Source organism: Plecotus auritus, assembly GCF_963455305.1.
Source record: "Plecotus auritus genome assembly, chromosome: 5".
In the NCBI taxonomy this organism is placed as follows: domain Eukaryota; kingdom Metazoa; phylum Chordata; class Mammalia; order Chiroptera; family Vespertilionidae; genus Plecotus; species Plecotus auritus.
In genome coordinates, this window is record NC_137776.1 from 123549921 (window position 1) to 123565680 (window position 15760).

The 15760-nt window shown below is 37.3% G+C and overlaps 1 protein-coding gene across 2 annotated transcripts in view; it reads right to left on the reverse strand.

The window, feature by feature from the left end:
• The window catches only part of ADAMTSL1 (ADAMTS like 1), a 409739-nt gene that overhangs the window by 233208 nt on the left and 160771 nt on the right, over positions 1-15760 (reverse strand). The window contains exons 9-10 of one of the 2 annotated variants that reach the window (XM_080667641.1): positions 14444-14582; positions 2056-2106 (exon numbers count right to left, since the gene is read on the reverse strand). In XM_080667641.1, coding sequence (XP_080523767.1) covers positions 2056-2106; positions 14444-14582 — 190 coding nt within the window. The remainder of the gene's footprint in view (positions 1-2055; positions 2107-14443; positions 14583-15760) is intronic. The other variant, XM_080667642.1, reaches the window with a different exon arrangement.

Here is a 15760-nt window from a genome sequence, read left to right on the forward strand (position 1 = left end):
TCTGAGAAACTTTTCTAAGCCTCGATTCTTCTTATGAAATGAAAACATATTGTTACTTCCATTTACTAATATTTTATAAATAAAGCAGAATATCTAACTTTAGAATTACTTCAGTAACAGAAGTGCAAGAAATAAGAACTAGAGTCCATTTGCTAATTGTCTTTTCCCCCTGTGATGCACGGACAGGCCAATGTGTGCACAGGACAGGTGCAAATGGACATCAGGGAGGCTCATCTCAAGCTGTTACTGAGACTGCTGGCTTCAGGCATTTGGAGGAAAGCCAAATACAGAAGAAATCATGTTTAACCTAAGACAGGTATAAGGCATACCAGAAAAATATAAACAAAAGAGATCATAGATATTCAAGAAATTTAGGAGTGCCATTACAGGGAAAACATAAACTTGATGTTGCTCACTTACTCTGACACCCAACTTTGCTTTTATTGTGAAATACACAGCCTTCACATAAGCACATACATGTGTCTTGCTTTACAGATACAGAAATTGAAATCAAATGAAGTTTTGGCTCAGCTAAATTAATATATTTATATTTTAATTCTATTATTTTTTTTCAAGAAGAGTTTACTATATAAGTTTGGTTCTGGATCAAACAAGCAAAATGATACATCAGTAGCATTCTAAAGTCATTTATCATCTTTATCAATATAGTCACAGGAACGTGGGAGAGAGCTGACTACTAAGTGGAAGAACTTAAAACAAACAAACAATTATATATAATATAAAGGTTCCTCTCTACTGCTACCATTAAATGGTGAAAAGTGAGTTCCCTGTCAATCACTGGAGGTATTTAAGTAGAGACTGGATGACAACTTGCACTGGTGTATGAAAAACTGGTGTATTGTTGAGGCAGCTTCACAACTGGTGTGTATATACATGTGTAAATACATATGCATTAGATACACATATATGCATACTTGTGTAAACATATGTCTCTACACATGATTGGTGTGATTTGGGGGAAGGAATGGGAGAATGAAGCATCATTGGGGAGCTGGACTAGATAACCCTAAATGCCTCTATTGGGATTCTAATTCATTAAATATTTGGAGATTTTCAAGCAAACTGCTTTATTTTATAGTTCACAATAAAATTATATTCTAGGCTTTGTTTAGTTTGAGAATGAGCAAACTATTGTGGAATATTTTCAACTACTATGTTTGCAATCTATTTTAAGCAATCTGGGTTCTAAAAAGCAGCTGACTCCCTGAAGTCCTAATGAGCCCTGAGAATGGAGCAAAGGTCTCTCCTCGCACAGTGGTTATTTCAAACCCAATGCTAATTCCTGCTGGCTGGGGAGCTGTTTCCAGTGTGGCTGATAATACACTCAGTAGCTAGCATATTTTTCAGCTTCTCCTGTTTTCTTATAAATATATTAATAAAGAGAACAAGTTCTTTAAAAAAAAACTTTCATTATTTTTTCTAGTTTTACAGAGCTACTGTAGCTTCAAAAAAGCAACATAGAACATGGAATTTTAAAATGTTTTGAAAAACAGTCCCCTCAAATTTTCTGAACAATAAGAATATTTAAAAAAAAAAAAAACACAAAAAAACCCTGCCTTTTTTTTTTACTTAATTATAATACCTTTGGAACAAAAGGAGGATATTTAAAGCCCCTATTCAGAGAAGTACCACATCTGGAGTTCCACATGGATGGTATTGTGCAATACTTCAGGCAATGTTTATTTAGCAGTTAGCAACAGGGCTTTAGTGACTAGGGTCCAATTGCAGAGGAAATACAGAAAAGGACAAAGGGAGTGAAAGAAAGACATAACATAAACCCATCCACTGAACCTAATCAGAGTGAATTACTGTGTCCACTCTAATGTAACATGAGCCTATCTTAAAATGGTTTTTGAATGACAGGCTTCAGTCTGAGTGGGCCAGTATTACTCAAAAGCAGAGCTCAGGATGGCTTGCAAAACATACTACCTACCATTTTATTTTGACAGAAAAAACACAAAATCTCTATGCACATACGAAAGAAGCAGAAGATGGATTGACTAGTTCTAGCAGCAGGATGATTGATTTACGTACCGAGGAAGGGGATGGTAGAGGTCATAAGGCATGATCTGCTTGTATCCGCCACTGTTAGGAACAATAATGCCAACCCTCTGAGTAGAAGGTACACACAATAAAATAAACACTAAATAATTACATTATATACATTTTTAGACAAATGCAAAACAACATTAATAAACTGTCTTGAAAACAACACAAAAACAGTTCAATATCTTTATGCTACCATATGGTTTAGAATGGGGCAAGTTCTTTGAAAGGGCACCGTTGACTATAATTAGTTCTCTGATCCAAGCAGGAAATACCATGGGAAAGGGTGGTGGCAAGAAAACTTGGCACCTCATCATTAACTATGACACAATAAACTCATAAATGTTCTTTAATCCCCCAAATTATACATCCTATGAAGTCATTATTATCATCATTATTAATTTTACTTCCAGATGCTCACCAAGCAATCACAATAACTGTATCACTTATGATAAAAGAGAAAGCAATATAGAAGAGTATGTACCTGGGAATTGACAATGCTATATAATGTGCTACATAAACCAGCAAATAGGTTTCTTCTCTTGGCAGATCTAGGATTTTAGTAATGTCTGGAAAGTAGCCACTTGGTTACTTTATAAAGGGGAGGAGAAGTAGTGAATATAATAGGCAACCATCAACAAAAGCAAGATCCCTACCAAAATAAGGCAGGACAGTTAAAATGAGATAAGTATGAAAGATCTTTTTTGTGATGTAGTATTAACTGCTATTATAGTGGTGGTTGTGATTGTGATGACTGTTGTTAGTATACCTAGGGCCCTGGGTACCCTGTGCGGTTTAGAGATAGAGACTAAAGAAACCTTGAGAAATGACATGATAGTCTGTATGGCTAATGGATTTATAAGGAATGATATGATAGGCTATGTGGAAGGCCCCAGAGGCCTTCAGGACTCCAAGAAACTACACTAATCTACCTCACTGAATTCAACTAAAGTCTCCAATTGGCAAGACTTTCTTATTCCTGAGTCCCCTGGCTTGTGGAAGATATATGACTCGTGGATCTTAGATGAAAGAGCTAGTATAACAGACCCTCCATCAAGAGTGAGAGACAGAGCTCAATACACAGGTCACCCTGGGGCAGAGCTTGATTGGATATGAGCAGCAGGCGCTTATTTTGCAAGTGACAAATGACAGGAAGTCCCTCTTTTTAATCCTGAAGGAACTCATGTATTCTATATGTATTCCTGGATGGATGAGTATATATTTATATATCTGTATTCAATGTAAATGTTTATATCTATATTTAATATAAATATTTATATCTATATTCAATATACATGTTTACATTTATATTAAATAAATTGAGGGTTTTGTTTAAAGACATGGAAAATATTCAAATGGAATGATGTAATATTTTTGTGTTTTTAGTATATGGCTTGCAAAGCTTCTGGGTAGAAAAAGTGAACTGGTTATACTATGGATCAGAAAGATAAAAAAAAAAAAAATCACTAAATGGCAATCATGAGGAAATGGAGATTATAAGGAACAAAGAGGAAGTGATAAAGAGGTAACTCCTAAAGAAATTACTGAAAAGTAAGGGGATGTATGAAAGAATTTAAATTTGAAAGAAAATGAGAAACAAAGCTATGAAGATAGATTTCTATTCCCAGGAGGGACAACAATTGGGGTACTAATTTACTCATTTATCTTACATTACTAAATTTCTATGTTTATTTGCATGAATAAAGTTTTTTTAAAACTTATTTGTATTGCCAAAACCGGTTTGGCTCAGTGGATAGAGCGTCAGCCTGAGGACTGAAAGGTCCCAGGTTCGATTCCGGTCAAGGGCATGTAACTTGGTTGCGGGCACATCCCCAGTGGGAGGTGTGCAGAAGGCAGCTGGTCGATGTTTCTCTCTCATCGATGTTTCTGACTATCTATCACTCTTCCTTCCTCTCTGTAAAAAATCAATAAAATATATTTAAAAAAAAAACTTATTTGTATGACTCAATTTTCATGGTGTATGTATATGTATTACCCTTAAGTAACAGTGTTCATGAAACTGAATGTTGCCTTTTGAGGGAGCGCAAAATCTCACAGATGTAACACAAGAATGGAATGAATATCAAAATTAAGCTCTTCTCCCTGTTTTTCCAAGTTAGAGAAACTTCCTATTGTTTTCTGCCTTCTAATAGACAAGAAATTGGATATGAAATGCTAATCCTGTCTGCTGTTAGAAGAGTGTGATATCTTTACAATAAATCGTATGTCCAATAATTTAGAAATTTTCTTTCTAAAAGAACTGTATTTTAATGAAATGCACCCTTCCAAAGTTCTTCTAATAACTTGGAACATAATCTAATAGTAGTTAATTAGGAAATAAATTAAATTGACTTTGCAGTAATATTTTAGCTAACCCTAGTATGCCCACATCAATTTCTAATTGCAGAAATGCATATCGTTGCCTTCTCTCCTGAAAAAATTTATAGCTATAATTTGTCATCTTCAGTATTAGAATGAGCTGTTGCAGCTCTTTGCCAACTGATTTATCAGCTGATGATATTTAAAACGGAGGCAGTAATGTTGCAGGAGACAGGCTAGAAATGAAAGAGGGAATAAAAGGGGGGAATGTACAGAATTTGAGAGGTTAGGCTTTGCTTTCAACTGATTTAGAAATTACGTTTTTGTTTAAACAAGAAGCTTTAAACCTGGATTCAGCAAAACTATAGCTATATTTGTCTTTCTATGGCATGGGTCATAGTGAAGACTCATAAAATGACTCTATGGCACCTGTGAAAACAGAAGGATATCAAAACAATGGTGCTCTGTCCAGTCCTGTTCATGCATATGCCCGTGCAGGGGCTCTGCTCTCTCTTGGGGTTCATGCCATGGCCTTGGCCTTTTAGCACACTGTCACCGAGGGGCAGGCTCTGTTGCCAAAACTTAACTTTCTATTGCTCGCCTTTGAGACACTGGACTTTTATCTTAGGCAAAGTGTATATATTGAAGAATGATGAAAAAGGATCTCATTTAGGGATGTTAAGAAAGACTTCCCATGTTTAGGTCTTGATTTATAGTATGTGTATACACATGTATGTACTCTTACATGTGTATGAATGTGTTCGGTGTGGTGATGGAGAAAAAAATGATTTAAAAAAGAATCACGTAGAGAAGACATAAGAAACAGTTGGTTTGAGGGTAAATCTGTTCATTCTCCATTGCCTTAACTCTTCTGACCCCTCAAGTACCTCTTCTACTGGGGAGTGAGCTGACTCCCTCTTAAAACCCCAACATCAGGGATTGTGGTGGGAAGAAGAGAAGATGATGAGGAGGAGTAAGTGGTCATTCTAGACTCATGTGAAGAAAGTCATCACACCAGATCCTGTCAAAGTACACGCCTTGCAGAACTGCCCAATGACAGGAGGGCGCTTCAGTATCTGATAGGCTCACGTCATGAAATATTAAGCAGTCTATAAACCTGAAGCCTTTGGAACCATGTTTAAAGACATGGAAAATGTTCAAATGCAATGTCAATTTAAAAATAATGCAATGTAAAATAGAATGTATAATAGGATCCATAATACTAAAAAAATTCATGAGTTCATATCATCTATACAATCATTTTCATAAAGTGTATGGGTATGTGAGTAGTGAGTACATATGTGTACTCACACATATGTATACACAGATATATTAGAAAAATACCAAAAACAGTTATTTGTTTCTGGTGCTTAAGTTTCTGATGCTCTTTCTTTCTTGTTTTTTTTTTCTTAATTTTTCTCTGTTTTCCAACTTTTTTTAATGTACAGTCAGAGGAATTAGAACATTCAAGTAAAAACAAAACTCAAGTCTGAGAAACTATAAGACAGAGACCCTTGGAAAATGTAATATAAAATATAAATGAGTTCATCACCTCAAATTCCATGTGTTGTTTAAAGATTATTGAGTTTTTGTCCTGAAATCATCGAAAAAGCGACTTTAGACACTTTCCTGGACTTTAAAAATCAAGCCATATGCAGGTTCATACTCCTCAGCTGGAATTTACATGGAGTGATAAACCTCTCCAAGAAAAAAATCCCACTATAACTCTATGGATGCCTAACTTGTGGGGTTCTTTTTTACAAGGAGTCCCTTTCCTGTTTCCACTGTCCCTTTCGGTGGCTCTCTCAGGACCCCTGGCCTCTCCTCCGGGTGCAGGGCCTCCGTTCTCACTTCCTGGCAGCTGGATGTTCTCTAGGTGTGTAACGCTCAGAGCATCCGGCCAACTTATCATCTCCCCCTGCAAACTGCTGCTTCTCCTGCGGTCACTTGCACTGTTCAGAGCACTGCCAGCCTCCCATCTACCCCAGCCAGGTACTGCAGGACATCTCTGCCTTTTCTCTGTCCTGGGTTCCCTTCTAGCTGCAGTATCTGGGGCCTTTTGCAGCTGTGTCCTAACAGGTCTCTCTGCCTGCAGGCATTGCTGCCTCCAAGCCAGTCCGCTCTCTGCTGTCATAAAAACCGATACCTTAATTCCCAACACCGAAGTCTTCAGTGGCTCCATAATGCCCAGGGAAATTTCTTAGTCAAGTGCTCCCTCTTCGAAAGCCTTGTCCTTATTTTCCCTTTCAACACCTAGCCAGAAATTCTCTCTTCCCTTTCCAAATACCCAAGGCACCAACTCCTCTCATCACTTTGAAATATGTACTAAAGCTTAAGCATGCATAAGTGTTCTTTAAAACATCCAGGGACAGAATCCATATTGATTCTTTTCTATATCTCTTAACACATTGCTCTTCCCAGAGGCAATTAGTAAATATTCGTTCAATAAAATCATGCTATTAGTGCGCAAGTGCAAAGCAAGCAGTACTACTACCAACCTGAATTGAAGCAAACCAACACAAAAACACGGTTCAAGAAACCCCCCCAACTGCCACTCACTGTGCACATCCTAGTACCCCTCCTGGCCTTTTGCTAGCTCAGCCATCTGTGTGAGGGGAGGGAGTTGGGCAGTTTAGGGAGGCTGCTTTGGCAGGCAGAGGTGACTGGGTGATCTGAGGCAGAGAAAGGCAGATTAATGGCAGCTGTACTTCTAGTCTGCTCGGCTTCACTCTGTATCTCTTCCATTGGATATCTCCCAGAAATAGCCATGGCGGCTTTTAAAAAATTGTCTCTTCCCTTTCTGTCTCATGTGTCTTTCAGATACCGTGCTGTTTTGTAGGTGTACAACCCAGTGCCGCCAGGGCAGTCTTGGGGCTCAGAATCAAGTTGATTCTTCTTTGCCTTTGCCGTGGTACCAAAGACAGAACTTGGTACAGGTTATATACGCAATAAAAAAAATGAATGAAACCGTGGGTGGTGGAAAGAGTTCAGGTAGAGAGAGCAGTTCATCTTCTCTTGACAACACTAGGACAATAGAAACCAGTCTCTTCCCAAGCAACAGTCAGAAAGGGGCAAGAGATAAGTAAGAAAAAGCTGGAAGAGACACAAGCATTTCCTCTGCCCTCTGAGGGGCAGAGCAGAGAGGATCATGGCATAATGAGCAAAGGACCTCCCGAGGACCTGGGAGATGGAAGGTCAGTTCTCTCTGCCACTTGCTTGCTGTGTGACCTGGAGGCGTCAGGACTTTTGCTTTGGTCTTCTGCAAAATCCAAGTATCGGATGAAATCAGGAGTTTTAAGATGAAGTAAGAATGGGTGCCTGGAAACCAATCTCCTGGAGCTCTATCTTACGTGACGCTTTCCTAGCCACTGCTGAGGGCGGAACTTGGGAGCTCTGTGGGCCACTGATTGAAAACCATCTAAAAATCTCTCCTCCTCTAACATTTGGTGACTTGATAAAACATAGTAAGTTTCCCTGTTATTTAAAGAGCCAAGTTGGGATCCAGCAAATGAGAAAATAATCTGTAAATAAGTCACACTTTTTAAAAAACAACAACAACCATAGTACCTACTGGGCAACATTCATTTATCTTTTGGAACCAGACCAAAACAATCCTGTGTCATTGTCTAGGATTTGAAAACATTTTTAAGGCACATATTTATTTTTTTGCTCTGAAACCAACTACTGGAGAGTTTTTGATCATTTGAACCAAAATATTAAAATATCATTACAACTGTGTTTCTGTAGTTAAACATTCCTGATACTAATGAATGCGATTTCTGAACTGCTTTTAAATAACTGGGATGAATGTGCCCTTGGGATTGGTCATTGCTTGGTTGGAGTAAACAAATGTATTTATACTTATATGAAAGGGGCTTAACCTGGGTGTGTGGTCAATTCAAAGACTAAGGGCACCAGCTTTGCATTGATATAGTTCTGTGCTGGCCGTGGGGGTCTATGTTGGGTTTAACCCAGATCTCACAGGTTGCTGAAGCCATCATGAAAAACAAGGGTGCGTGTTGCAGTGATAGCACAAATGCTGCACCAGGGATCAGGTTCCCTGAGTGCATGCAGCATCAGAGATATTCTTGAATTGGAGGCACTAGGATCAATGACCCAGTTCCCTTTTGTCCACCAGAACCTGGGGCAGGTCACTTCACCTCTTTGGGCTTCAGTATTTTCACCTGTAAATATGCATTATGATCTCTGTCCTGCTAACTTCCTAGGGAATATAAAACCAAACTGAGATAATGGATGCAAAAGCCCTTTATAAGCTTCAAATAGAAGTAACATTGGAAAAGCCATTTTACAGGGTTGGCTCAAATCTAAGAGTAATAGCTGGCTTTTGTTGAGTGCTTGGCATCTTGCTAAAGCTTTACATGCATTATCTCATTTAATTCTCATAGCTACTCTCTGACTCATTTTATAAAGGCAAAGCACAGGCCTAGAGAAGTCAAGTAAAGAAGTTACTTAGTAAAAAGAAAAAAAAAAGAAGTTACTTAGCTAGTAAAATCAAACTGATAGATTAAGGTTAAAAATGAGGATGAGATAAATACCTTTTCTATTAACTCACAAGTTCATTAAAAGAATTGCAGTTAATTAAATGTAAAAATTTAAATGTGAAATAGCAAGTGATTATTATTACTAGTGATGAGAGGCTTGGTAGAACTGAATTGCTTCAATAACCGAGTTATATATCGGATACTGTATGAGATGTCTATAAACTTGGGAAAGATATGACCATGCACTCTACAAAGCACCAGAACTCTGCTTTGTTTACCACATTATAAATAACACATGAAAGTGGAAATGAGGTTTTGTGGTGATCTTTCTAAGTGTTGGCTCACTAGCTGCTCCAAGCAGTATATTTAAATGAGGCTGATCAAAAGAAGGAAGTTATTACTTTTCTAAATCACTTACCTATTGTAATAAAACAAAAAGGCTGCTGTGATTAGGAAAACATTGTATTCCACTTTAATTGAAAACATTTTCTAGTTCTTACATTGCATTCTCCTTTTTTGGAGATGTACCTGGCATAGATCCCATGTGAATTAAATGACAGTGTCCCCAAGCTACTTGGAGGGGGGGCAGTGGAGGGAGAAGAAGGGTATTAGACAACTGCATGCTGGGATCAGGAGATGCTAATGATCTTAATTTCTTATGGTTATTATATTTTAAAAATCTGACAAATGTGATTTACTTTCATGAAGATATTTCCTAGGGATTTGTGTCTCTTATTGTAAAGATAAATAAAGAACTACCTTTCAGACCCATGGATAATTCTAGAGTTTTATCTTTTCCCTTCATGGAGGAGAAAACTGATTAGTAGAGTTTAAGAGTTTCTCTGATGTAACGTTAGCATTATCACAGTCATGATCTTAGTGGTAATAGCTGCAGTCACTAACATATATTGAGTACTTATCATATGTCAGGCACTCTGCTAAGCTCTTTAAATGTATTATGCCATTTATTCCTCATGACAACTCTATGAGGTAAGTTATTATCCTCACTTTACAGGATAAAAAAATGGAGGCTTCCTGTGAAGAAGTAATTTGCCAAAGGCTACTCAACCAGTAAGTGGTCGAGCCAGGATCCAGGCCAGGCTGCTGTGCTCCAAAGCTCCCCTCTGACCCACCAGGCTGCATGGCCAATGGACTTGTCACCAAGGTAGCGTGACCAGGTGTTTATGTGCCCACTACACATCCTGCCTCTCACGCTGTAGATTACTTCTTTACAGTTGTGTTAGGATTCAATTCTGAGATTTTGTTCACAATTTGGTGCCTGGCCAGGATGACTTATACAACTTTCTGTCAAATTAAGTGGAGCTGGACAATAATAGTCTACTGGAACTCCCAAACGACTGCTGCTTGGGCCATACAAATTTGGACATTTGTTTAGGACCTTTGCCTTGAGTTCCTTGAGGGCAGGGGAACCTGGAGCAGTTCCAGCTACAAACACATTTGTTTGTTAACGACTGTGACCATGATAGGGTGATGAAGGAGAGCTCTTTTCATTAGTCCAAGCCTTGCCAATGTAATCTCTTTCAAACCAAATCTGAAAAGGTGGTTCTGTGATCTTCTCACGAACAATGTCTTGCACAATTACTCCCAGGAAGCCTTAACAGTCTTACTAATCTCATAGAAGGAGACATGTAAGGCCAAATGTAGCCTATTTTACATTTAAAGCCACTCTGAAAATACAAGGTGCTCATTAGCTGACCTAAAACCATGCCTCTTTAGTCACTGGTGAAGCACAGGCATACATTTTGAGACTTTTTGGTCACATGATGGCCTTTACCCTTCACCCAGGAGGCAAAGACGACACAAACCAATGCACAAACCAGCAGGCACTGCGTGGAAAGACAATCTCCCAGGGTAAGACAGAGTTATGGCTATAGCATGGCAAGCACGAGGGAATTTTACATTTGATTAGATTTCAAGTCTCAGCTACATGAGAAAGGGTTTCTCCTGTAGCGTTAAATGAATGAAGCAGAAAACAAGTTAAGCATGCAGTAGATCCCTGACATCCAGGAGGGGCTTGCCTTTGGACTTCTGGGAGTGCCCACGTTGGCACTGCCACCAGAACATATACTGCCCTGTGTATATAGAGCAAATGATGGGATTAGTGATGTCATAGCTCCAAGTCACCTGTGAAAAACATACTTAATTTTAGTCACCTGTGAAAAATAATCTTAATTTTAGGCGACCCTGCTAGTGGTTCTCAACCTGTGGGTCGCGACCCACAGGTTGAGAACCGCTGCTGTAGAGCCTAAGACCATCGGAAAACACAGATATTTACATTACGATTCATTAAAACTAGCAAAATTACAGTTATGAAGTAGCAACGAAAATAATTTTATGGTTGGGGTCACCACAACATGAGGAACTGTATTAAAGGGGGGCGGCATTAGGAAGGTTGAGAACCACTGCACTAGATGAACCAATGCTCAGCCATGGAGGCCATTGGATGTTGTTGGTGAGTGAAATGAGCAAGTGATGTTGTTCATTAGTTCAAATATATAACATTTACTTATTTTAAAGCAAATTGATGACAACAGTGATGCTCTTTGGAAAACAAATCCTTAATTGGATATCAAGTATTATGGTTAATGGTTGTCATATCCAATTTGTTTTGGTTGTAGACATGTAGTAATGAAAAATTCTCATCATCACAGAGAAGTAGTTGCTAATGGTAACAGCTTTCATAGCTCACCTTGCAATCTTAGGAAATTTAATTTTCCAATTAAGCTGGCATAATTGAAGAAATGAATGAGAGTGCAAAAAGTATTTACTTTGGTGGCACAATATTTTTACAATTGTTACCACATTTTTATAACTTAGCTAAGTTCAAATAAGCTAAAATTTGACATGTTTAAATACATTTTTAAGTTATTATTTAGATAGTTCAAAATATAGAAAATGAAATTTAACAAAGCAACTATGAGAAACAACAGGTCAGTAGGCACAGTTTGAAAACCACTCATTTAATATAACGAATAATCTTCTTACCCCCATTTTGTGGGGGAGAAAACTGAGGTCCAGAGGGTAAAGTAATAAGCCTAGGGTTACAAACTTAATTATTTAGTAACCTTTTTGCTGTCCACGATCATTTCAATCTTCATAGGGAATAAATGTGGCTATCTGAATGGAATTTGTTCTCAAATAATATACAATAGGTCAACTCTAGTCTAAGGCACATAAAGTGAACAAATATCTCATTGGCTAGATAAAATAAAAACTTGTGACTTTAAGATTGTCTATATTTTCCCTTTTGGGGGCTGCTAATTTTGCACACAAAGGCATTGGTTTAATATTATTGTGCCACTCCTGATTTTACTATTGAACAGTTAAGTCTGTAGTTAGAAAACAGTTCCTTTAGGATGGATTCTGCTGTCTGATGGGAGGGTAAAGCTCTTCTATAGTCTGTTTATTCTTACTCAGACCATCACTTCGTATTTTCTCTTTGAATTCAGAAAGATTGCTTTGATCCCAGGCATGCAAATGAGTTCAATGAGTTTCCCAGCAATCCTGAAGTATCTTAACCTTGGAGCAGCGTATCTACATTTCCTAAAGCAGATTCCTCTTAAACCTCTCCTACTGCTCAGCATTAATTTTACAGCTTTGTTTAATTACTTCTGGAATAAAAAAAAAAAAAAAGCAGCTTCCTGGCATGTGCCTCTAACTTACTTTTTCTTCCTCCTTTTCTTTTTTAAATAGCCACCTGTCCCAACATTTATACATGTGCTGTATTAGGTGTTTTAAAATAACATAGGATGCAGAAAAAGCATACATTTCACGGGCAAACGTCTTTCGATATAGAATGACCTTTTGCTTTTGGATAAGAAGACATAGGCTGTGAATATGATTCCAACAGAGGAGCTAGGTAAAAATTAGAAGCCAGAAAAAAATTGCATAAATTTATTCTGATTGTAAACATTTTCTTAAGATGGTTAACATAATGCTTTTATTTTACAAGTATCTTCCACAGCCATCTCTTTGTTCAAGTTTTTTTCCCAGTGGGGAAAAGCTTTATGTAGTCATGGGAGTGAATCCTTCATTTCTCCTAGAAATACATATACACATTTTTATGGAAGTGTGTTTAAGATTTTCAAAGTCTCTCTATGGCTGAGCCAACTTGACTGAATTGGGTTCACTATGCTTTTCAATGGAATGGAATTTCTGGTATAGATATGGGTAAAGATGTTTAATAATAGAATAATTTAAAAATGGGATTGAGTTACATTAGGTATAATTATCTTGGCTAATAATACTTCATACCTTAATATTTCCAAAATAAAAACGTCCAAGCAAAATTCTGACACCTCATTCAAATTTATACCATATACAATTTTTAATATAGAATTTTCTGGTGTAATATGAAGCTACACTAAGCTTCACCTGAATGATATAATTATAAAATACCTATTATTTCTGTTTCTTACATAAAAACCTGTCATTCTGAGTTTACTTTTATAAGCTAGGTATATGAAATAGGCAATTTCACATCACATGTAGCATTTAGAATTCATGAATATGAGGCAGAAAAAGTCCAAGTAAACTTTAAAAAATTAACAGCAAAACCTAAAATTGTATTGCCTCCAATTCAAAGATAGAATGATTTTCATCCACATTGCTCATGTGATATTTTTAGTATTCAAAGTTTTGTTTTATGCACATGTATTTGGTAAACTATGCTTTTAATAAATAACAATGAGGTGTTTCTCAGAAATTGAAGGAGCTTGCAAAAGACTTCTTTGTCTTTTGGTTTTCATGATTAGTTTTGTAGAAGAGTTTTCTTATGTCCTTCCTCATATATTGGGAGTGAGTAAGCTCATAAAGCGATTTAACAGAAAGTGTTGCAACTATAAATACTACACCTATGACTTGCACTTCTATGACTACTCCTCATCTGAGATGTTTTATTTGTCAGTCTGATTCCTGATCCTGCAAGTAATTGAGAGCCAATTATGGTTTCCAAAAAGCAAACACTGATATGTGACAGCACCAAGTGTCTCTTTAAAGCTACTAATTAAAAAGACCTTTGAAAATATTTGACTATTGGAAATAAGTCCTGCTTCCTTTTTAATAAGGGCTGAGTTTATTCAAATATAGAACTGTTCTAAGACTGGTTTTGAGTCCAGTTAATCAGGATGGAAAATGGGTCAGCTGGGACACTGGATGGGTCTGCTGTGATCATGTCACTGATTAGGTAACGGAGTTGAAACGGAAAGAATCCTGAGAACATCATGCCATCACATTTGTTAGGGCCATTGACCTGGACCTTGTTAAGGAGAGAAACAAGTAACCACGATGAACAAAAAATCAGAAGAGAAAATAAATGACTGTGAGTGCTTCACATGCAGCTTTATGAATGGAAAATCTGTAGACCCTGGGATGGTATCATAGCAGCAAGAACAAGGGGCATGGACACTTATAACACCTGGTTAGGAATGGATACTGGACAGCAACATTTACTTATTTTTAAGTAAAACATCTTAATCTAGGAAGCTTATTTAAAACTTTATGTTTATAGTAGATGAACTGGTCAATAGACTGACCTGGCTGGACAAGGATCCAAGTTGCACTCCTGAAGTTTGGGCTTGGGTTTGATGTTCTCTGGGTAATAGTGACAGTACTGATCGGCAACCACTCGGTTGCTCCGAAGATCGTAACACTCAGCCGATGTCAGCTGGTAACCTGCAGTATCAAACCATATGGGAGAGTTTAAAGGCACAGGTCAGTATAATATATTTATTCAGGCTTTTTAGCCATCCTCATGTTAAGGAAATTCTTCCCCGATGCGCCAGTCATTTCCAGGACCAAAGACAGATAAATGGAAGGCTCATTAACTTTTAATAGTTAAACCATACTATAGGTCCTAAACTACAAGAGGGCATAAACTAGTTTGTAAGATTCTGTCATAAAGAACTATTATTGTTTATTTGTTTTGCATAATCTAAAAGTCTAACACAGATTCTGTATCCCAAAGAGATCATCAGTATTTATTTACCAATCACCTCATGTAAGGATGCAAAATTGGCTCTGTTGTACCTGGAGCACCAGAGGGAAAAACTCCCAGATAAATATATAAATAAGCCCCAATACTGCTCCCCTTGTCAATGGGGGACAATGGGAGATAGCACGGGATCTGGTCCTGCCAGCTGCCTGAAATTATTTTTGCCTGATTTCAATCTGGCTGGGTTAAACGGAGTAAATGGATGATTACAACCTTAACAGTGGCCATTGTGAATTCCAAGGTATCCTGCAGATAAAAATAACAAGAAGCCTCCTACTGTATAATTTTTGCTTCACCTCAAATCCGTTGTCATTTCTCTTTAAGTTTCTAGCCAATATTTCTTAGGTTCCATGTACAAATTTCCACTCTTAGAGAATCCTCTTGCAAAAAAAAAGTGGTGCAGAGTATTACTTACTAGTAATTCTATTGATAATGTGTTTTACCTTTTTTAACCTGCCTCTTTATTGTCCTATGGACTTCTGGTACAGTTCTGATGAGGACTTACTAGTAGATTCTTGGAGTGAGAAATAAATGTACATGAAGAATTTTTAAAAATTAGACTTTTTTGCATCATTCTAACCCTAACTAACTCCAAAATATATTCTCTCTGGCAGTGGTTGAATATTGTTGTTGCTAAATACATGTTAGAAAAGCAGATTTAGAGTACTTAAAAGACTTGCAAAATTTTTTAGGAAATCAGACAGAGGTTTATAAACCAGAATTCCTGGATTGAGGCTGTTTTCTCAGACCACCCACAAAAATTAATTGTTCATTTAAGACCTAAAAAAAGATCTTTTAACAATTTTATTGTAAAGATGAAAAGCACTTTAAGTTAATGGGTAAAAACACATGTTCCATT